Raw genomic sequence first — 23913 nt, 5'->3', positions numbered from 1 at the left:
TATCTCTATTGTAGTTTAAAATGATCCATTGGGGAGACTAGTCTCCCAAAGGATCACAGGGGGTATTGTGAAAGAGGATTCTTTACTCTATTGTCTATCCTGAGTTAACACTAACTTAAGTACCTCAGATTGTGAAGACAGGATTAATTCTACTTTGTATACCATACCTTTTGATTGAAACAACACAAGCTCGAAATTGGTGGAGTAGCTAGCAAACCCACTTAGTGAATTTACACCCTACTTAGAGCTATGTGAGAAGACAGCAAGATACTTGGAGAACTCCACCCTTTTTTAAAATCAATGTCAGAAACTTGGGAATTTTTTTAAGAGTTCACACCCTCAGAAACTGTTCAATCAAGAAACTGTGAACCTTTTTGATGAGAAATTAACCTTCAGAAGGTGAGAAGTCAATCCCACAGACACTGCCCCCCTAGAAAGTGCTAGACAATTTGGAAATTGTGAAGAAGGAAGAGACAAAAAGTCACCATAAAAGCAAGCCCAAACTCAAAGAGATAGGTCTTTGAGAAGATAGTGTGAAGAGATTGTCTGCTGGAGGTAGTCTTCTGACTGGGGAAAGTCTTCCAAGGAACTTCGCTGGAGACTGTGGTTTGGATAGTGGGCTTGGAGCTCAGCTTCAACTTGGACTCTGACTCCTGGATTACTTCATTAGGTGAGTGAAAGGCTGACTACTTTCCTAGTTTCCTAAGAAACTAGCTTCTAATCTTGGTGGAGGCCACATGATTACTCACCACCAGCCTTCATGGTTGAGATAGGATAGATATCTTCTCTATCCCCCTCACATTCCTCTTCTTTACTGTTTCCTCTCTATTTGAAAATACTTATAAATTTCTGATTTGATATAATAAATATTGGTGACAACATAATTTCATAAAATTATTGTCCAACCATTAATCCTTGACAAATGGTCAAGGTATATGAATAGGCAGTTTTCAGATAAAGAAATCAAAACTATCAATAATCTCATGAAAAAAGTATTCTAAATCTCTCATAATTAGAGAAATACAAATCAAAACAATGCTGAGTTACCACCTCACATCTATCAAATTGGCCAAGATGACAATAAAGGAAAAAAAATAAATGTTGGAGGGGATGTAGCAAAATTGGGATACTAATGCATTGCTGGTAGAGTTGTGAATTAATCCAGCCTTTCTAGAAGGCAATTTGGAATTATATGCAAAGGGCTTTAAAACAATGATATCCTTTGTTCCAGCAATATCACTGATGGATTTATACCCCAAAGAGATAAGGAAAAATACTTGTACAAAAATATTCATAGCCGTGCTCTTTGTAATGGAAAAAAAAACTGGAAAATGAAGGGTTGTTCCTCCACTGGGGAATGGCTGAACAAATTGTGGTATCTGATGGTGATGGAATACTATTTTGCTGTAAAGATTGATGATCTGGAGGCTTTCCTTATGAACCGGGAGAACCTCAATGAAGAGATGCAAAGTGAAATGAGCAGAACCAGAAGAACATTGCACACAGAAAGTAAAACATTATGGAAAAATCCAATGTAACTGACTTTGCTACTAGTAGCAATGCAATCAACCAGGACACTCCTGAAGGACTTATGTAAAAGAATGTTATCCACATTGAGAGAAAGAACTATGGGAGTAAAAATGCAAAAGCAAAACATATGACATCACTTAATACATGTATATATGGATATGTGATTTGGGGTTTAGGCTTTAAAACAATCATTCTATAACAAAAATTAATAATATGGAAATAGGTATCAAGTGACAACATTTGTATAACCCAATGTAATTGCTTGTCAGCTCCGGAAGCAGGGAAGGAGGAAGGAAGGGAAAGAAAATGAATCATGTAAACAAAGAACATAGTCTAAAAAATAAACAAAAAAATTTTAAAGCTTAGGATGAAATGTAAAAGGATCAAACTGTCTGTGCTCCCAGTATTCTCTTGCACAAATGCTGATGATGCATTCTGACATCACATTCTAACATAAAAAACAAACAAGAAATTCCAAGCATGTTCTGATGAAATGAAGTCTAAACAATAGCTCCTTCCTCTTCTTTCTGCTCCCAGCCCCAACAAAGTCACCATGGATTTCAAACATGAGAAGCTATTTTGGTTTTATGAAGGCTTAAATGGTATAAAAAGAGACCAACAAAGGGAAAGGCTTGTTTGGTTTGTTTTCAAAAAGTGAATGGAAATACTGAACAACTCAACTGTTAAAGAGTGAAAAGCAAGGAAATCTGCTCTTTATCCCAACTTGTTAATATACTGATACTCATTTTAGAAGACTAGAACAGAGAGCTCATCCTATGCATCTCCTAGCACCTGGCTAAAAAAATATGTAGCAGGAACCAATGTAAGGAAGCACTCCATAATCTATGACGATGATGATAACAACAGGAACTGTTAGTGCTTTAAGGTGTTTCATTGTGTTACATCATTTGACCCTCACCAACCACCATGCAAAGCAGGGTCTATGATTATCATTACTTGACACATGAGGAAACTGAAGAAATTGAAAAAGCATAGGCGGCTTTTCCCAGCTTCTAGAAATAAAGCCTTAAGCAACATTAAACCCAGGTCTTCCTGGCTTTAAATCCAAAATTCTATCCACTATAAAGCAGTAAAGAACACTGCAAAAGAGACAGGAGACATTTGCCAGGCAAAGTCCAACCACTGCTACCATAAAATACTGGGCAAAAGTATCCACCAGTCCTGCTTCCATGGACGTGACATTCAAGAAGATAACCAACCTTTATTCTGCTGACCCCAAAAGACTATGGCACCTTTCCATCTGGTCTATTGTTGTTGTGTGTCCCCCACTCCCATCAGAATGAGCAGAGACTGTTCTCCGCTCTTCCATTTGTATTCCCAAAGCACAGGGTTTATACACATGGTAATGTCAACATGAAATCTAGAAAGCTAGTCCCAAAACTTAGGGTTCATCAGATCTTACTATGCCACAAGTTTGGGGTTTCTAGATTCCATGTTGACATTAAGCACCCAATAAATGCTTGATTCCTTCATTTATATGCCACTGTTCAAAAGTCAGTTAAGAGCAGTCATTCTGAAAGAGGAAATTAACTTTGCGAAAACACTACTTTCAAACCATTCCCAAACTCTGCCACTTCCTGAATATATTTATGATCACTCACTTCCTCCCCAATTCCCACATTGTTCTACATCATCCACTGTCAAAAGATCCTATGCTTTGGCTTATCGATGCAGTTCCTAATTCGCTCTTTGGAGAGCGCGTCTCTCTAAATAACATTAATAGAGGCAGGACATCAACTTACTATATCCATACAGAGATCACCAAAGAGAGCTAATCATGACCCCAGAAACAAGAACCTTCTCACACATCCCCACCCTCACCCCACCCCAACTCCTAATGGAGAGCAGGCCTCAGACAGGAAGTTCATAGGATCACAAACATAAAAGCTGAAAATGCCCTTAAAGGGCTTCAAGTCCAATCTTTCCAAGTAACAGATGAGCAACTGAGGAGGATCCCATGCCTGGTAAGTGTCTAAGAAAGGTTATAAACTCCCTTTTTCCAGACTCCAAGCCCAGAATTCTAAACTCTCTGAGGGCAACAATGCTGCTTTATTAACTACTGAATTCTCAATTACAAATCCTATCTAACATATCATTGAACAATTTTGGGGAATGAGAAAAGTTTTTTAAACCTTGGTTTTTAAAATATTTATAGCAGCTCTCTTTGTGATGGCAAAAAAACCTGGAAATTAAGGGGATGTCCATCAATTAGGAAACAGTTGTGGCATATGATTGTGATAGAATACTACTGCATAAGAAATGAGAGGCAAGTTAATTTTTTTAATTGAATGACCTACCTGAAATTATAAAGAATAAAATGTGTACAACCAAGAGAACATTATATACAACAGAAATAGTATTTGAAGAATGACTTGTGTATATTTACCTCCAAAGAAAGAAATGATAAATAGAAAGAAGCAAGAAATGGTTTTTTATATACATTTTTTGGAGATCATATAATGCCTTCTCTGGGTGGGGGGTGGGGGGGAACGATACCTAGGAACTTTAAGGTAACAAATAAATAATAAACTTGGGGTTTTTAAACTTGTTTTTATTTATCATTGTCCATAAAGCTATTTTTGAAGCATCAAAGGCCAAAATTCTTGTATGAAATTAACTTTGTCCTTCTTTCCTAACAATTAGAACTGTCCTAAAGTTGATGGGGCTGTGTCCAGAGCAAGGAACTTTTAATTGCTTAAGATTCTCCAAAAAAAATGTTAGCTGTCCCTTTTGGGGGCATGCTGTATAAAAGATTCTCAGTCTGGTATGGGATAGGAATAAAATCCCATGATTCTCAAACTTACATGACAGACATTACTTTCTCTCTTTTTTTTAATTTTACCATAGTTTTTTTAATACTATGTCCATCATAAATAAATGTCAGCTATCTCACAAGTGAAATTATGCCAAGGCTCTAGATTAATTAAAACTATAGTCATTATGTTGATTAGTTCTGTTACCCCATGAATTGAATGGACACAGTACTGACCTGAATTTTTCTGAATAATTTTTAGCAGACCTTTCCCCAAATGGCAGGTTGTCTTATTCAATAAACAGAGATGTTCCCCAGCCCCTATAGCTTCAACACAGGCAAAAGGGAGCCCTTGTTGTCAAATGTGGCAGTTATTACTAAGGAGCCAATGGACCTGGCAGACACATAATCTCTGATTTGGAAGATAATTTTTTTTTTAGATAATTTTATTTAGTCAATTTAGAACATTATTCCCTGGTTATAAGAATCACCTGCCTCCCCTACCCCCACCCCTTCCTTTGGCTGATGTGCAATTCCATTAGGTATTACATGTGTCCTTGATCAAAACACATTTCCATGTAGTTGGTGTTTGCACTAGGATGTTCATTTAGAGTCTACATCCCCAGCCATATCCCTTCAACTCATGTAGTCAAGCAGTTGTTTTTCTTCTGTGTTTCTACTCCCACAGTGTTTCCTCTGGATGTGGATAGTGGTTTTTCTGGTAGATCCCTCTAGGTTGTTCAGGATCACTGCATTGCCACTAATGGAGAAGTCCATTACATTCGACTGTACCACAGTGCATCAGTCTCTGTGTACAATGTTCTCCTGGTTCTGCTCCTTTCACACTGCATCAATTCCTGGAGGTCATTCTAGTCCCCATGGAATTCCTCCACTTTATTATTCCTTTGAGCACAATAGTATTCCATCACCAACGTATACCACAATTTGTTCAGCCATTCCCCAATTGAAGGGCATCCCCTCATTTTCCAATTTTTTGCCACCACAAAGAATATGAATATTCTTGTACAAGTGGAAGATAGTTTTTTTGTTGTTAATCTTGAGAATTTCATATGATTGATGAGGGGGTCTCAGATACATTTAAATTCTTAAAGGTTTTTAATATTCCTTAGTGTACCCAACATATCTGTAAACCTTGCTGCCAAAACAACTCAGAAAAGACGAGTTAGGACCACTTGCTTTGTACAATTTTTTAAAAATAAATTCATTATAATTTAGGGGAGCGGGGAGGAGAGGAAGGCAGAGACAATGCTGAGTAGGTTAGTGAGTGGCACAGCCAGAAGAGTCTTGTACAGAATAAACAGCAGCAGCTCTCACCCCAGGCTGCTATTTAGTAGTTAGAAATGGAGCAAAGAGCAATAGCCCTGGGGACAGACAGCAAAATGGCTCAGTGGAGAGAGTCAGGCCTTGAGTCCATTGGTCCTGGGTTCAAATTTGGCCTCAGACTCTTCTAGATGTGTGACCCTGGGCAAGACACTTAGCCTAGCCCTCAGCAATACATAGTACTGATTCTAAGATGAAAGGAAAGGGGTAGGGGGAAGGGGAAGGAAGAGGGGAGGGAAAGAGAGAGAGGGATAAAGGAGCAGGGAGAGAGACTGGAAGGGAGGGGGAGAACACTTCAAATGATGGAAATTCATTTAAAGAGTTCTAAGCTGAGAAATGCAAAGATGCACAGATCTTTGACACCAAACTGACACTTTTCTTAAGATTCTGTTTTACAATACAATGAACCAAGACAATTCTGAAACCCTTATGATAAAAAATGCTATCCACTTCCTGAGAAAGAACTGTTGGAATCAGATCAAAGCATACTATTTTTCACATTATTTACAGTTTTATTTGGGGGGGATTTGGTTTTATATGAGTATTCTCTTACAACATGGCCAATATGGAAGTATGTTTTGCATCATAATACATGTATAATCCAGATCAAATTACTTATCTCCAAGAGTGGGGAGGGAGAGGAGAAAATTTGGATCTTATAATTTCAGAAAACCTACGATGAAAATTGCTATTTGGGAAAATAAAATATCTTTGAATAAAAATAAATATATAGGCTAGGTGACACTAGACTAGTCCCTACATCTCTCAAAAATAAATAAAATTTTGTTTTGCTTTTTGCTTCCTGTTTTTGTCAAGTTCTTACATATAGTATACATTCCATAACTATTTAATGAAAGGATATATGAAAGTTTTCCTGGGGAACAGAAGAAAACCCTTGTTTTGCTACTTTATCAGATGATAATTATAAAAAGCACTTGGCATGGTGCCCAGCTGCTGATCTTCACTGGTCACAAGTCTAGCACAAAAATACTAATAACTGAAATGTAAAGCTTGTATGGAACATCTCATTTCAACCTCATAAAAATCTTTGAGGTAGATTACCTTATAGATGAGTAAACTGGGGTTCAAGAAATTAAGAAACTTGCCCCCATGTTTAAATGTCAGATCAGAAGCAAAATTTGAATGCAGGTCTTTCTGACTCCCAATACAATACTCTATTAGGTCACACTCCTTCCCCAAATGGCATTTGGTTTCTTGGGCTAGAGGACAAAAACCTCTATAACTTAAAAATAACAGAAATCAGTATGATTGCAATGCTAATAATTAAACAAAACAATGTATGGGGGCTTTCCTTGATAAACAAGCAAATGATTCCTTTAAGGGTTTATGGGAAACAAAAAGGAGTTACAGGAAAACAAAGGCTAGGTTAGACAGTGACTGGCCAGCAGGTGGTGTTGCAAACCCAGCACAGCTTGGGTGTTTTAAAGCAGATGTTTCTAATATCCACAGCAACAATAGATGCAAACCCACAATTCATCCAAGTATTAAATTAAAGCAAATTAAAATGTAATTGGCAAATATTTAACAAATTAAATTTAAAAGCATTATAATATTACATTTTAAAATTAAGTATATGTGCTGGTTTCTATTTAAGTTTGACACCACTCATCCAGAGGAAGCTTAGAAGGGATCAGAAAGCACAAAGTAACCATAGTGGATATCTAGATAAGTAGAGGTTTCAGCAGATCACAAGCCATTGTTATCAATGAAGTGATTGAAAAAATGGATATTAGTCACTGTGGGAGGATCTACAGGATCAACACACTAAAATAATGACAAAGATAACCTAGTTCAAAGCCCTTAATTTAAGAAGGAAAGAAAAGCCAGAATAAGTGATGGCACAGCCTCTGTTAGAAATTCAATGATTCAAGAGGTAAAATAATTCCAGTGATTTTCTCTTCATCTACTGAATTTGGTCAAATTCCTATCCGCAGTATTGCAAGAAGTTTCTACAATTACATTCATATCCTATAATAAACAAATACTGAAAATATGACAGATTACTATTGATTTTGAGCAGCTAGTTGGTACAGTGACTACAGAATACTAGGATTGAAGTCAGGAAGAACTGAATTCAATCAAATACAACCTTAAATACTAGCTCTGTGACCCTGGGCAAATAGCTTAACCCTGTTTGCCTCAGTTCCCTCATCTGTAAAATCAACTGGAGAAGGAATTGGCAAACCAATCCAGGATCTTTGTCAAGAAAATCCTAAATTGTTTCATAAAGAGTCAGATGACTGAAACAAGTGAAAAACAATTGTTTATAAATTCTCCATTCATTTGGTAACAGTCACACTTTCATAGAAAGAAACTATTAACTAATTTCATATTATCCTTATTCATTGTTTTAAAGGAGGGTGGCTAATGAGGCAGCAATTCATTTCCTCAATTCTATAAGATGGAGAAATTTCGGGCTCTCCAGTTTCTCTAAATATTTTGCTATAAATTTGTCCCATGCATTTATATGTCACTAACTATTCTGGTGCATTCTTCATTTTATTAATGTGAGTACTTCCCTCCACCAACACTAATAGAAACACCTTCCCCCTTTGCATCCTATACAATTCTTGTCTACATCTTTTCATAAATCCTTCACAAAAGATCTCTTCAACACATAAGTCTTTCCTTTTTTTAAAATGAACATTTCTGGAATACCAGTGTATCATGACTTTCCACCTACTATCTCATTCTGGCACCATGAGCCCATGCCATATCAGTCCTGCTATATATGTAATCCTATATACAAAAGAATTAGGATTTTATCACTAGGGAGAACTTCCAATGTGGGATCTCCTAGAGATCAACCTGTCTAAGACTTAGTAGAAAAGTCCTAGACAGTTACCAGAAACACAGAGGTATATACAAATACACAAAAAATATTCATATAATACATGCCTATGGTAGTCTGGAATTATGCTTTTCATTTGTTTCATTTCCAGTGGGAAAGATTATAGCAATGTCACACTATGAATATCTTATTAGGAAATCTATACAGCATTTCTGGACTCTTATACATATGCAAATTTGGAAAAACCTTGAGATCAATTGCAATTTTTTCATTGGACTTTATAACTTTTCAGAATACCCAAAACCAATTATGCAAACATGTTTTCCTGACTAATATATATCAGCTAATACTAACATATGGCAGATCATTTAACAAAGTTCTCACTATACAATCACATTTTTCATAATCTGTATAACTTTAACCCATATGTGGGAATTACTTTCAATAGTATTCTTGCTTGTATTTTGTTTATATATTCAAATGCTTTAAAAATTAATAAAGGGAAAATACATAGGGATCTTATATTCTTTACATTTCTCTCATTGGTTGTGTGACCATAGAGATGGGACCTGCTATTAAATAAAAATCTTCAAAAACTGGTCTACTTTTTTACATCAAAAATACCCCTCATGAGTACATAAATCATTCCCATTAAAATACTAGAGAGAAGGACCGTGTGAGTTGGGAGCTACTTACATCTTAGTCATCTCTTTTTTTTTTTTGGTAAAAGCATCCTCCACAATCTTCTCCATTAGTTTCATCTTAGAAATATCTTGAGAATTCATCCTGAAATACTTTTAAAATTACGTCCCCTCCAACAAAGATCTTTTCAACCTTTAGTCAAGTCCAGCTGCTCTTTCAGAATGCCTGAGTATCACTCCACTTCCTCACAAAAGTACAATGTGTACTCTACTGGAAGAGTCAATGGTTTCCCTATTACCATTGCTAGACAAGAGTGATACAAAAAAAGGTCTATAGATTTGTTCCATTTTGAGTCTGTCCATTCTTCATATTTCATCTAGAAATTCTTTAGAATATGGCTCAGCTGAATCTCATATCTAGTTCTCTACAGGAATATTTCCTCAATTATTTTTCATTTCAGAGAAAACTGGGAAGATCTTTATGAACTGATAACAGAGCAAAGGTGAAGAGATCTGGGAGAACAACTCATATCCTGATAACATTGTAGGGAAGAATAATTTTCAAATATTTTAGAATGCTGATCAGTGCAATGATAAACCCCAAGTCCAAAAGAATGAAGATAAAACACACCATTCATCTCCTGTCAGAGGTGATATAATGCTGAAAGAGACATACAATTTTAGACAGGGGTTGGGGGAAGGATTTGTTTTATTGGACTTTTTGTAGTGAAGGAAATGCTTTACAGCTTTGTTTTTTAAATTTGATCAGTTTGGGAATAAGGAAGCAGTTGAAGAGATGGATAAATTTGAAAAAAAAATACTTGTTACTTGAAAAATAAAAATAATAGGCTATTTTAAAAGAAGTCAGCTTCCCACCATTCTCACCACCACCACCAACCCATTTGCATGCTGACAATTATAATTTCCTTTATTCCTCAATAATTAGCCCCTTAGCAAAGTTTCACAGGCATTTGCCCTTTTCAGAATATAATCCATATATCCTGGATGCTAATTCCATTCCTGGGAGACAGTCTTCAACATCTTTGAAAGACAGAAGAATGATTTAATTTATTTTTTTTTCCTTCTTAATGGGACTTTCCCAATTTCTACATTAAAGCCAATCTAAATCCTCTCAAAGGCAATTACCACTAGCAAGGAATCATCATTAGTAATATTGTATATTAAATAATATACCCAAAGACCACAACAATGTAAATAGAAAGGAGAACTTAAAAAATCAAAAGAGAATATGGCAAAATTACAAATAACAGGGCTGGCTCAAAAAAAGAGCTATGAGAAGACACTCCCACCCCACTCCTTGGTAGAAGTGAGAGGTCCACCAGGGTTCATGGATTTTCAGAATTTTTTTTTTTATGCATTAATAGGTTAGGCTGATTTCTTCCTTTTTTTCTTTCCTTTTGTCTTAAAAATATTATTCCTGATATGGTAATGGATCTCTGGAAAGTGAAGGAAAAGTAATATTTGGGGAAAAGCATGTCGATGTTTAAGAAACACTAATAAAAATTCATTTAAAAAAACTAATTCTGTAGATAAGGATAACTTGGAACAACATTTTATGAACATCCTACAAAACTAACAAGTGATGCTGGGTTGAGCAATAAATTATAGGCAATTATTCATTCAATAACTATATTGTGAAGGATGATGGGAGTTACAAAGACCTCTTCACCTATGAGAGAGGCATACTGCTGCGATCAAATCTCTTGAAAAGCAGAGCAGAAAACTATCAGGAGGTTCATCTATTCCAACCACCATTCTACATAGAACTGTTTTTGACATGGACTTCTCCATTCCTATACCCAGTGACAAAGCAGGAAAGTGATGGACCTTTCTTTCTTTTTTTTTTATTTAAACATTATTTTATTTGGTCATTTCCAAACATTATTCATTGGAAACAAAGATCATTTTCTTTTCCTCCCCTCCACCACCTCTCCCATAGCCGATGCGCGATTCCACTGGGTTTCACATGTGTCCTTAATTCGAACCCATTTCCATGTTGTTGGTATTTGCATTAGTGTTCATTTAGAGTCTCTCCTCAGCCATATCCCTTCGACTCATGTAGTCAAGCAGTTGTTTTTCTTCTGTGTTTCTACTCCCACAGTGTTTCCTCTGCTTGTGGATAGTGTTTTTTCTCCTAGATCCCTACAGATTGTTCAGGGACATTGCATTGACACTAATGGAGAAGTCCATTACGTCCGATTGTACCACAGTGTATCAGTCTCTGTGTACAATGTTTTCCTGGTTCTGCTCCTTTCACTCTGCATCAATTCCTGGAGGTTGTTCCAATTCACATGGAATCCCTCCAGTTCATTATTCCTTTGAGCACAATAGTATTCCATCACCAACATATACCACAGTTTGTTCAGCCATTCCTCAATTGATGGGCATCCCCTCATTTTCCAATTTTTGGCCACCACAAAGAGCGCAGCTATGAATATTCTTGTACAAGTCTTTTTCTTTATTATCTCTTTGGGGTACAGACCCAGCAGTGCTATGGCTGGATCAAAGGGCAGACAGTCTTTTATCGCCCTTTGGGCATAGTTCCAAATTGCCCTCCAGAATGGTTGGATCAATTCACAACTCCACCAGCAATGAATTAATGTCCCAACTTTGCTGCATCCCCTCCAGCATTCACTACTTTCCTTTGCTGTCATGTTAGCCAATCTGCTAGGTGTGAGGTGATACCTCAGAGTTGTTTTGATTTGCATCTCTCTGATTATAAGAGATTTAGAACACTATGTCATGTGCTTATTAATAGTTTTGATTTCTTTGGCTGAGAACTGCCTGTTCATGTCCCTTGCCCATTTATCAATTGGAGAATGGCTTGATTTTTTGTACAATTGATTTAGCTCTTTGTAAATTTAAGTAATTAAACCTTTGTCAGACCAACTGGTCCTTTCTAAAGGGTAGGAACAGCACAGGTGAAGGAGAACTAGTCATGTGCTTTGCACAACGAAAGCCTCAAAGAAAAGATTAGTTCCTAAAGCACTGCAGCCTAAGCCTCCTCCCCTCTGCTCTTTCACAGATGTGGAGTTGCAAGGACCTGGGTCTGAGCTCTAGCTTTGCCAGCATGGACTATTTCAGTCAGATCCTTGAACTTGCTTGAGCTTCCATTTCAAGTCTGAAATGAGGAGTTTGAATGAGAAATGACTTCCAAGATCCCTCTCAGCTTCACACAGTTCTGAAGCCTGTCCTCCTCCAGCCTTCTCCTCTTTCCCTCTGTTTTTCTTACCAAAGCTATCACTCTCCTGAATCTCATAATTTGCTGGGGAATTTACTATTTCAATCCCACCCTCTCTCAACCAATTTCTTCTCTTATGCCTAGAAATATTCTTAGTACTTAATTGACAAACCAAATAAACCACCCTGAAATCTTCCTTTGATCCTCACCACTAACACACTCTCCCATGGTCATCAAATGACCTCTTACACTGTCCTCCTAAGCAGGCTAAGCCATTGGACATATCTGACTACCTGCTCCCTCGGGTTCAAGGAACAACTACTCTGAAATGCCTACTCTAAAGAACTTACATTCTTTGGGATGTGACTCGGGCAAAGACAAGAACATATCAAGTAAGCTCAAGAAAGAGTGTGCTAAAGCCAGGATTTGAAGGAGCTGAGCTAAAGTGTGAGCATATCCTAGGTATGGGTGGCCAACTGACCTATCTGGGTAAAGGGGCAGAGGTGACATGAAATAATGTATATAGTAAACAGCTAAAAACGGATTTGACTGAAGTGATAAATGAAGGAGAACAATATGAGAAAACTGGAAAGGTGAATGGCACAGCTGGACTTCAGGGGACTTTATGGACTGAGCTCGGGATAGTTTATTATCTAAAGGCAACAAAAGACTTGCATAGGAAAGGGACATGGGTCAGATCTGTGTTCTAAGATTATTCTGCCATCTATATGCAAAATGAATAGGAGAGGGAGAGAAATGGAAACAAGGAGACCTAGAGACCTAGTCATTTCTCCTCCTTACTTGTTTGCTCTTTTTTTTTTAAACCCTTACCCTCTGTCTTAGAATAAAGTATTGGTTCCAAAGCAGAAAAATGCTAAGGGCTGGTGACGAGAGTAAAGTGACTTGTCCAGGGTCACACCGCTAGGAAGTGTCCGAGGTCACATTTGAACCCAAGACCTCTCATATCCAGGCCTGACTCTTTCTCCACAGAGCCACCTAAGCACCATGTGTTTACTCCTCTTCCTTTCTCTCACTACAGAAGGGAGATCTCATTTATAGCATCAATTATTGCCTCTGAACAAAGGACTCAAGATTATCCAGATGGAAGGAGCCTCCTTGAAGTCTCTTATGGCAATTGCCGGCTGTCCCACTTTCCAAAATTCAGCATGTTAAAAACTGAACTCATTCCCTTCCTCCCAAAAAAACAGGCCCTTCCTTACTCCTCACTTCCCACTTTCTAACAGTGGCACCCAGCCTTTCTTTCAAACCACACACCCAGTTACTACTTCAAACCATCCAGTGGTGCTACTCCAGGTCAGGTGAGAAGTAACAAGGTCAGTCTTCAGATCAAACCCTCAGAAGCCAGCTCCCCAGGGCCAGGAATTCATAAGCCTTCATGATCTACTTCAACCTGAGAGGGGTCAGCACTGAAAGAGCCCTAAAAAGCCATGATGTGTAACTCTGACTTCCTGATGCAGATGAGGAAGCAGAGGCAGACAGAGGATAGGTGGTCTGCCCAGAATCATACAGCTAATAAACGTCAGCAAGTCTGTGAATAATATGAACCTACCATGTTGCCTTCTCTCAGCTATCTCTCTCTCCTATACTCCATATTCCACCCAGTCACCATCATCTGTTCCCTGTCTTATGACTTCTTCTGGAGGTCCTTCCCTTACTTCAAAGCCCTGATTAGTGACTTTCTCCTTGCTCCTATTTCTCACACAGCACCTGGATCTTTGCACTTATCACTTACTCCCTGGTGCTACTGGAGTGTGTGTGTGCATCCTATCTCTTTGTTAAATTAAGCTTGCAAGAAAAGACACTTGTCCTTCATTTTGGTGCTTCCCATGTTTGTTGAACTAGATTGAAAAGGGAAACTGAGTCACAGAAGCTCTACTGACTCCAGGCTTGGAGAAGCTTCCCCAGCATCTCCAAATGAAAGAAGCCAGGCCAATGCCTCTTTAGGGCCAAGCCCAAGGTTATGGCTTGCCTCCAGGTTTCAGGAAAGCAGTCATAACATCCTTGATTTAAAGCAGGTCATTTTACAAATTAGGAAACTGAACCCCAGAGAGGCAATGACATGGAGTTCCTAGAGGGACAGATGAGCCAAGGCCTCCTCAAGTAGCAAAGAGAAGAACTGTGATTCAAAAAGAAGCACTCAACACCAAATCTAGAAGGGTTTTCCACTATATTGGGGCCAAAAGACAGTATAAGGTTCTTATCCAATGCACACTCTTTCTTTTCATTCAAATTGTTACTACTGGTCATTACTACTTACTAAAAAAGTCAAGGAAAACAAAAACATAAAAGTAAAACTTTAACCATATTTAGTGATGCTACTTTTTCTTTATAATACAAATGACTAAAAGTTAAGGAACATGTTTTTTAATTAGTGCTGTTAATTCAGGAGAAAGCCCAAAATTCTGGAATAAATGCATACTATATATTAGCCAATTTGGATTTTTCCCACAGATTCTCATCTATTTTCTGGTTATACATAAAAGGCTGCTAGAATTTCTGGCACAAAGGTTGAACAATAATGAAGGATATAATTATAAGCAGAATTGTTTTCATCTTCCATTTCTGAAAGATGAGGCCTAGGACTTCTCTCACAAACCACATTTGATAAAAGTTGATTCAAGAATACAAAACTTGGGCAGAAATACACAATTTTTAGGATAGTAGGTCTTGTACTTGCTACATTTCTATGATTTCACTTACATAGGAAACTGTGTCCTAGCAGAAGAATAAACTTACTCTACCATCTGTGTTGTCACATCTAAATATTCTCACACCCCAGTAGGCAGCATATTTATTTAGAAAACCACAAACTAACATCATCTATATTGTATCATATTTTTATTTTGCAAAACATTTTCCAATTTCATTTTAGTCTGATTCCAGTTGCTTGTGTTTGATTCTTCTGCTCCACAACTCCCTCCACTATCTGTATCCACACTGGCTCTATCTGGGACATGTCAAGGTTAATTGACTTGCCCAGGATCCCACAGCTAATATATGTCTGGAGGCAAGACTTGACCCCAGGTCTTCCTGATTCCAAAGTTGTCTCTCTCCACTCCATCTCATTCATTCTAAAATGGTTAAGTCAAGCCCCAGGGACCATAAAACATCACCCTAACCCTTGACCATATACAGCGCAACCAGACAGAACCCAATCCCATGCCTTCTATTTCACATGCCATCTCTTCCCCAGTCCTGCCTGCTTGTCTGGCTTGTTGAGTCTAACTGGAAGTTTCCTCATCCCCAAGTCTATCTCATGATTTCTTTCTATAGCATTCCTTTATCTAATGTTTTGGTAATATTCAAGATAAATAGAACTTTAGAGAAAACTGAAAGGAATAGACCTTTTTTTCTCAGCAGTGTGTGGCACTCTCACAAAAACTGATCACATAATGGGACATAAAAACCTCAAAGCCAAATCAGAGAAAAGCAGTATGCACACTTTTCAGAGCAAATTGCAATAAAAATTACAACTCAACAAAGAGCAGCAAAAACACTAAAAAATTAGTTGGAAAGGAAATAATCTTATACTAAAGAACAAATAGATCAAAGAACAAATCATAGAAATAATCAACAATTTCATTAAAGAAACAATCCTACTCAAAGCTCATTTGTGATTAAAAAGAAATGCATTTTTCAAAAGTATGGATTGAAATGTGACTTTACTTACAGTACTCCCTCCAAAGGTGTTCTTTTCACACCACATCCAGGCTCTTTCATCCCATACCTGTCATTTGTGTGCAGTCATAGATCATCCATGATTGATCCACCCAACATTCTGGATCTGTTCCTCTAAGTCTTTTGACATTGTCAAGATACTAAATGGGCCCATGGGCCATCCTTCACTTGTACTACGTGGCTCAGCATGTCCTCGCTCTCTAATACTACCTCTCATGCTGCTTCTCCTGGTCAGTATTTCTTTAATTCCATATGATTCAATCACCCAAATCCAAACAGCACCACTGAAAGAAAATTAAAGTTAAAAAGATGAGCCTTTGCTTCTGGAAGAAGCCTAGAAGAATTTTTTTGATTCACAATTTTCATTATGAGATCTCAAGCTAACCTAAATAAAAGTAATCACCAAAGTTGATCAGTGTAATAGATGACATAAATGATACTGAAATAGTAAAATAAGACAAATGCATGTTTAATAACTCCAAGAACTCTAGCTAACAGGATAAGGACTCTATTTGACAAAAACTGATAAAGAAAAAATATTGTGTCAGAAATTAGGTTTAATTTAAACATTTTATACCCTATACTATAGTAAGCTCAAAATGGAAACTGTAATGAGGAAAGGAGAGAAATGGGTGCAAACAGGAAAAAGAAGATTTTGCAGAGAATTGTGTTGGATCTGACTGAATTCCCTGGAGCTGCGGAGAATTGAATTCTAGAATGGGACAGATAAAGATAGACACCAGGAGGTGCTGGGGGTCTCTCTGACTTCCTGTTGCTGTGACGGTTTGGAGCCGATACTTCCTCCAAATCAATACCTCTGTGAGCCAAGGAAGGGTTTTGGTTTCTTATCCCTGAACAACTCTGGTGTCCCTGTTTGAAGAAATCCTTCATTCCTCAAAATCCAGTGTTTCCTATCTACTGAGAAAGTGTTCCCTGTTGCTTTGAAGATTGGTGGGTGTGCAGGCAAGCCAGTAAACTGTCTGTTGTGGGAAGGCCTAAAACCATTTTAGGCCTCACCCCACTAGGGTTGAACCCTGACATAAAGGGTTTGCCCTAAAACTACTCTGAAGGACTATATATCTTACCAAAAGTTATCTGGGAGGATTAATATCATCATGTAGTCAGAGTTGGGAATTTTAGACAGTAGAGATCTAAGGAGCTTGAAGGCAAACAAAGAACTCTCATTCAGGGATTATAGTGGTGGGAATTTAGATAGAATCCTTAGATTTAGGGAAATCTATTTCTTAATCCTCCCCTCCATCTTACTGTGTTTAAATAATCCTAGTCCTGTTTGAAAATCTGTCTGGAAGTCTGAGCAGCAAGCTGGCCCTGTGAGAAGGCTCACAGGCCTTTCCCTGTGAGCACCTTGGTATCTCACCATCTATCACAACAACCATCAATAATATCCACCTATTTCAATACATAATCAATCATATCACAAAAAAAAAAAAAGGAGAATAGATGCCTAGATAAACTCTGGATAAGAGAAAAAATTCTTAAGCAAATAGAGGTATGTAACTATAATTAGAAGAGAAAACAGTTAATAAGGAAAAAATATTTCAGCAAATATGTATTCAAGATTTAATACACAAAATGAATTGGATCCACAAAAGAACAAGAGCCATACCTCATACATCAGTAGTTAGAGAAAATGAAAAATCTGTCTTCAAAAGAAGAAATGTGAGCTATCAACAACCATATGAAAGAATGCTTAAAATCACCAAGAGAATTACAAATGTTTTTACACTAATCAGACTTAACAAAGCTGACAAAAAATAAATAAATAAAAACAGTAAATATCCTAAAGGCTTTGACCAGAGCTCTGTGAATTGGTCCAGTTTGGAAAACAATTTGCAATTATACTAAAAAATTCTGTACAAGCCCTTTGAAGTGATACCACTAGGTACACACCCCAAGGAGGTCAAGAACACACACACAAAAAAAGGCCCATATATGTAAGAGGTTTTTTTGTTTGTTTGTTTGTTTAATAGTAGCTCTGTTTGCAGTAACAAAGAATTACAGAGAAAAGAGGTGTCTGGCAAATGGAAAATGACTGAACTAATTATGATATATTAATGCTATCCACATTTGGGACACGTCTAGAAATGAAACAAAGAATATGAAGAGTTAAGAGAAACTTGGGAAGACCTATAAATTGAGAAGTGATGTAGTGGAACCAGGAAAACAGCTTTCACCCTGACCACAATAATGCAAAAGAAAACAATCTTGAAAGATTTCAGAATGCCAAACAATGACCAATAATGATTTTAGAGGGTTGATGGTCCTGCCATAGGTCCATTTTCAGATGTGGCCAACATGTGGATTTGTTTTGGTAGACTGTACTTATTTCTCCATGGGGGAGGGGAGAGGCTTTCAATGGGAAGTGACAGTGATATATACAAAGAAGGGAAAAAAATGCATAAAGCACATTCTAAAAGTCTAAAATAAAAGCACTAGGACCCTAGTTCATTCTTCTTCCACAGCATGCCAAAGATTCAACTACAATAGTCCATCCAAATGTCCATCAGTCTGGACAACAAGCTTTTGTCCATTGGTTGGACCTGTTTTCTCTCCCTTTTCACAAGCCAACACCTCTAACATAAGATAAGGTGATAGAGAAATTTAAGAACGACTAGATTATGTCTCAAAATTAAACCAACACACATTTCAATATTCAGTAACATCAATGGAAGGGCATCACAAAAGTCAGGAAATATGGTTCAAAAGGAGCAAACCTGAGAGGTCAACCTCAGTCCCACAGGCCATAAATACCTTCTTCAAGAAGAATGCCTAGACTAGGGATAGAGTGTTGGCCTCCAAATCAGTAAGTCCTGGTTTCAGACCCTGAATTGGGTGACCCTAGACAAATCCTGAGTCCTTGTTCCTCAGCGCAACCTTCTCAAACTCTTCAGTTACAGAGATGGCACCAGATTTCATTGAGTGATGGAATTGCATGACCCAGGAGTTCCCTGCACCAATGAATCCCTGTTCTAGACTAGTATCTATCCCTTTCTTCAAGAAGAGGTTTGGGAGGCACTAGAAAAAAAACCATCACTAAGTATTTTTTAATGAAATTAGACTTACTTATACAAGAAACGGCTGGTATACATGTGGGCATCACTCTCAAGTGGACTGTGTACACTGACCTCCAATGCGTCAGCACAAATATCAAAACTTTGCAAAGAAAAAAGACTAAAACCTGAGACACTACACAACTAAATGAACCTGCTCACTTAAATTGACAAGAAATAATGGGAAATGAATTTTTTTAAAAGAGAATCATATTTTACAGAAGAAAATGAAAAATGACTATGCAGTTCATGTCTGCTAATGCTTGTCAGCTAGTCCTATCACTGAGCAGATGCCAAAACAAGATGGGGCCAAACGACACAAAAATGAGAGTAAGCCCGACCCCGAGGTGCAATGAACATCCTGGCTGGATCTTCACTCAGATCCCACCCTCTAACCCTCGGCGTCCCTAGGGCACTCCTGGGCACCTCGTTCTCATCTCTGCTGAGGATTCTCCCGTCTTTTCTGCCCCTTCCTCTCTGCTGACCTCCAATCTACCTTCTCTAGCTGCCTTTCTGCCATCTTCAACTCAATGTCCCGGGTCGACTGTGGGTACTCGCTGGGGCCGCAAGTGAATTCCTTCTCTTTCCCCCGGGGCTTCTTAGAGCCCCTCAGACTGATGGCCCAGCTCGACCGTGTCTCTGAGCAACCCCCTCGTCACCCCCGCGGGCCTCCAGCAGCAGCCTGGGCACTTTAGTCACTGCGGATCAGCAGCACATCTGGGGGCAAACACCGAAGCTCGGCCAGCCCCGGCCCAGAGCACGCTCCCTCTCGGACCCAGGGAAGCACCCCCTCCGCCAGGCCTTGCTCACTCTCACGCCTCCCTCCATGGATTCCCGCCCGCCTTCCCCGAGGTTTAGGCTCTCCCTCGCTACTCAGGAAGCGCTCCGGGCTGCCAAGGAGCCGCGCTGCTCCGACAGTGTTTCGTAGCTGAAGAACTAGGTTAGGAAGCGCAGGGTCTCCGGGCACAGGAGGAGCCGGAGAAGACCCGGGACATCACCGTGCCCGCCCCCCCAACTCCACTTCGGTCCCGAGAGCAGGGAAGTGGTCGGAGCGCCGGGCTGGAACAGGCTGATCAGCCTGCGGGCACTCAGAGGTCTCTAAACACCTCCAGGTCGAGCCTCAGTGGACATAGAGAAACACGGAGGGGATTTGCTCTCCCCACCCACACCTCTCCCCACCCACACCCCGCCCCGCAGAAGCCCAGGGAAGGATCCCAGCGCACTGCGGTCTCCTCGGCCCCCTCCCTCCCTCCTCCCGCCCTGAGTCCCGCCCTGAGCCCCGCCCTGCTTGAGAAGGCCCCGCCCCACCCCTCGCGCAGCCTCCACAGAGGCCGGGCGCCGACGGGAGGGGGCGGGACGTTCGCGTCATCCCCGGAGCATCCCAGAGAGGCGATCCGCACTACCCCTCCCCCCAAGGCCACGCCCCCACGTGTCCCTGCGGCCCCGGGGAATGTGGGTCAGGGAGCCCAGCGGCCTCACGTGTCCCCGCCCGCCGCCGCCGCCAGGGCCCCCATTATGTAATGCCGCGTCACGGGCTCCCCGGGCCAACCCGTGGCCGCGCGCCGCCGAACGTAAACACAGCGCGCACGTGGCTCGCGCGGCCGGTCCATGTGAGGGGGGGCCGGGCCGGCCGCGCAGCTGGGGGAGGGGAAGGGAGGGAAAGGATGGGGCCCCCAGTGCCCCCGACCCCGGCTCTTACCCGCGTTCACCTCCATGCTGCCCAAGCGGCCCGCTGCGGGCGCTTCAATCCTGCGTCCCCCTGGGCCCGAGCAGGAGCAGGCGGCGGCGGCGGCGGCTGCGGGCGCCCTTCATGGGCCGGGCGGTCGCCCCGAGACCGACACCGGCGGGCAAGGACGGCGCTCCTGGAGCCACCCGCCCGCGCGCGCCGGGGACCGGGCAACAAAGGCAGCGGCGGCAATGCGGGTCGAGGAGGCGGAGGCTTCCAGCAGCGCTGCGCAGCGCGAACGGGAGAGTGAGATGCAGAGGACGGAGAGCCCCGGCGGCCGAGGAGCCCAGAGAGCGCAGAGAGCCGAAGGGGCCGAGTGCGGGGAGGGGAGCGGAGCCGCGGGGAGGGAGGGAGCGAGCGAGAGAGGGAGGGAGCGGGCACGGAGGGGAGGAGGGAGCAGTGGGCGGGTCGGCTGAGCGGCACGTGACCCACCGCGCACACCCCCGCCCCGCCCCTCCGCTTTACTCCTCCTCCCGGTCCCTCATCCAGCCGCAGCCTCCTCCCCTCCCCCTCTTCTCTACCTTCTCCCTTTCTCCTCCATCCCTCTCCATGGTTTCCTCCTATCCCTCCCCTTCTCCTTTTCTCTCCTACCTTCTTTTCCTCTTTTTTTCTTCTCTCCTCTTTCCCCATCTCCTTTCTCCCATCCTTCTTTTTTCTTCTCCTTACCTCTCCCTCTCTTCCCCCTCTTTCTGCTTCTTTCTTCCTTCTCTTCCTCATCTCCTCTTCTCCCTCCCATCCTTCCTTCTGTCCTCTCTCTCTTCTTTCCCCTTCCTCCTCATCCCCTCCTGTCCTGTTCCTTTTCCCCCCATGCTCTCTCTTTCCCCTTTCTTCCCTGCCCCCTCTAACCCTTCCTGTTCCCTCCAACTTCAAACCCCCCCCCCCTTTCCTAACCTTCTTTTGTAGATAGTTAAGTGGATAGATGGAGCATCTCTGGCAGTTATTTATAACCTGTGGGATCATACCCCCCCACCCCACAAATCACTTGACCTCTCCAGGTCTCTTTTTTCCTCATCCACAAAACCTAGGGCTTGACCTCTAACTCCCTTACAGTTCTCAATCTCTGATCCTACCATCTTCCTCCAGTCCTCTTCCAAACCCCTTATTCCTCCTTCTCTCCTTTAAAACCCTTTTCCTTCCTTTTCCTCTCCTCTTCTTCCTCTTTCCACTAGCCCCAACCCAAGTCTCCAGTTTTGTCTTTCCTTCTGTTCTTGGTGGCTCCCACCTCTGCCCCATTATGTTCCTCTCTACCAGCTTTACCTAGCCCATTCCCTTTCTCCTGGGTCAGGCAATCCAGGAATCTCTCCTTTCCCTGCCCTTGCTGATGTCCTTAACTGATTGCTTTCTTTCATCCAGTAGAACCTGCAACCAAAATGTAAGTCTTACACTGCTTGGTGGAAGTCTGGCTACATAGTGGTATTATCAAATATTGTCCATTTAGAGCTGAAATGAACTTTAGAGGTCACATAGTTCAACCCCTTCAATGCCACAGGAGGAAGCTGGCCTAGAAAGACTGTTGCTTGCAAAGAGTAAACAGCTCAGCTTCTAACTCAGATCCTCAGACTCCAAATTTTGTTCCAGAGTTGACCCTAAAATACTTTGCCATTAGTTCCCCAGGGCCTTCTACCCGGTACAGGGACACGGGAAGATTGGTTATGTTTCTAGCCCATACTTCTGAATCATGAGTTGAAAATGTTTGGGATTCCAGAATTAAGTGTTTAGTTCAGACCAGTGCTGAAAACAGTGTAGCCTTTTGAGGGTCTAGTCTAGCTCTGAGCTAATTTCTAATCTTGCTATAGGAGTAATTCAAGTATTTCTTGAATAAATAAATGACTTTTACCAGGTTTTCCATTTTTTCCTTCCAGGTGGTAAAACACTAGACCAATTGTCGAAAGGTATCCTTGAAACTCATCAAAATCATTTGATGGTGGGTGTCCAATCAACCTGCCCTGCCCCCATTCAAGAGACTTTTAGATTTTATGGCTCATCCCAAACTGGAATAAAAAATCCTTCATATGACTGCAGCAAGAGCTTTGGACCACTTCTATGCAAACATAGATCTCTACAGCTATAAAGTCACATTAGGAGTTAAAGATGTAAGTCCAACAGTCATCATGCAGGGGTGGCCATCTTGCACACCATAAGCACTAAAGTTTGGCTAAGCCCTTTATCCATGTGACAGGAAGCAATTTTCTCTGACAAGTGACAACTTTTAGAATCCCCCCCCCCCAATATATAAGAAAATCACCTCCATATAAGGACACTTCTAAGAAAGAGGTCAGGTAGGGAAAGGCAAGACTAAACAAAGAATGTCTGAGAGGCATTCTAAGAAAATTATTTAATCAAATTAGAAGTATTTAAATTAAGACCAGATTTTTTCTTGAAAATGGTAAAAATTCTCCAAGTATAAAATCATAGTTCTATTCATTAACATATGTGGTCTATTGAACTGTGATAATTAGATTAATAATACATCAAATACCATCAAATTCAAAGATGTTACCAACAATGATTATTATTTGTATAGCCACATGAATTTTTGTTTGACAGATAGACATAGGCACCTGTACCATATACCACTAGGGACTCTGCTGTTTAAAATTACTCACTTATTAAAGTGATCAAGAAATTAAATATTCTCTCTATGGTATGTGTGTAAGTAAGTCACATGAGAAATTAGGAGGCTCTGATTCTTCAGTCTAATTTGGAGCTTAATACCACAGTGACTTTAGGCTTGGCTTACTGAGATTCCAAAAAGCCCACCTTCCTTTTTTGACAAGTTTCCCCTTCTTTGTCAATCAGTGTGTCATTAGATAGTACTGCCTACATAGTAGAATTCAGTGATGGTGTTTATCCTTGTGTTGCCAGAGAAAATCTTATGTCAAATGTAGGTAGGTCTTTGATGCAAGCATTCTTTAATTCACTCAATATTTATTGAGCCTTTTCTATGAGCAAGATATTGTGTATGAAATGGTTACAAGGCCCAGGCCCTGCACTCCAGGAGCCTCTTAATCTCTAGGATTATTGCCAGCCTATATTTTTGAATCAACCCTGTAAAGTGGGCTATAGGTAGTCATATCTTGCTTGGCATGTGCCTTCAAGTTCAGTCACTAGTCTTATC

At 40.5% G+C, this 23913-nt stretch overlaps 1 protein-coding gene across 1 annotated transcript in view; it reads right to left on the bottom strand.

The window, feature by feature from the left end:
- NR1D2 (nuclear receptor subfamily 1 group D member 2) overlaps window positions 1–21220 on the bottom strand; it is a 65330-nt gene extending 44110 nt beyond the window's left edge. The window contains exon 1 of the mRNA XM_007505170.2: window positions 20769–21220. Coding sequence (XP_007505232.1) covers window positions 20769–20784 — 16 coding nt within the window. The 5' untranslated portion in view covers window positions 20785–21220. The remainder of the gene's footprint in view (window positions 1–20768) is intronic.
- Between the last annotated feature and the right edge of the window lie 2693 nt (window positions 21221–23913).

The sequence above is a fragment of the Monodelphis domestica genome, chromosome 5 (genome assembly GCF_027887165.1).
Source record: "Monodelphis domestica isolate mMonDom1 chromosome 5, mMonDom1.pri, whole genome shotgun sequence".
In the NCBI taxonomy this organism is placed as follows: Eukaryota; Metazoa; Chordata; class Mammalia; order Didelphimorphia; family Didelphidae; genus Monodelphis; species Monodelphis domestica.
The sequence above is the reverse complement of the archived record's forward strand: the minus strand, read 5'-3'. Positions and strand labels throughout refer to the sequence as shown.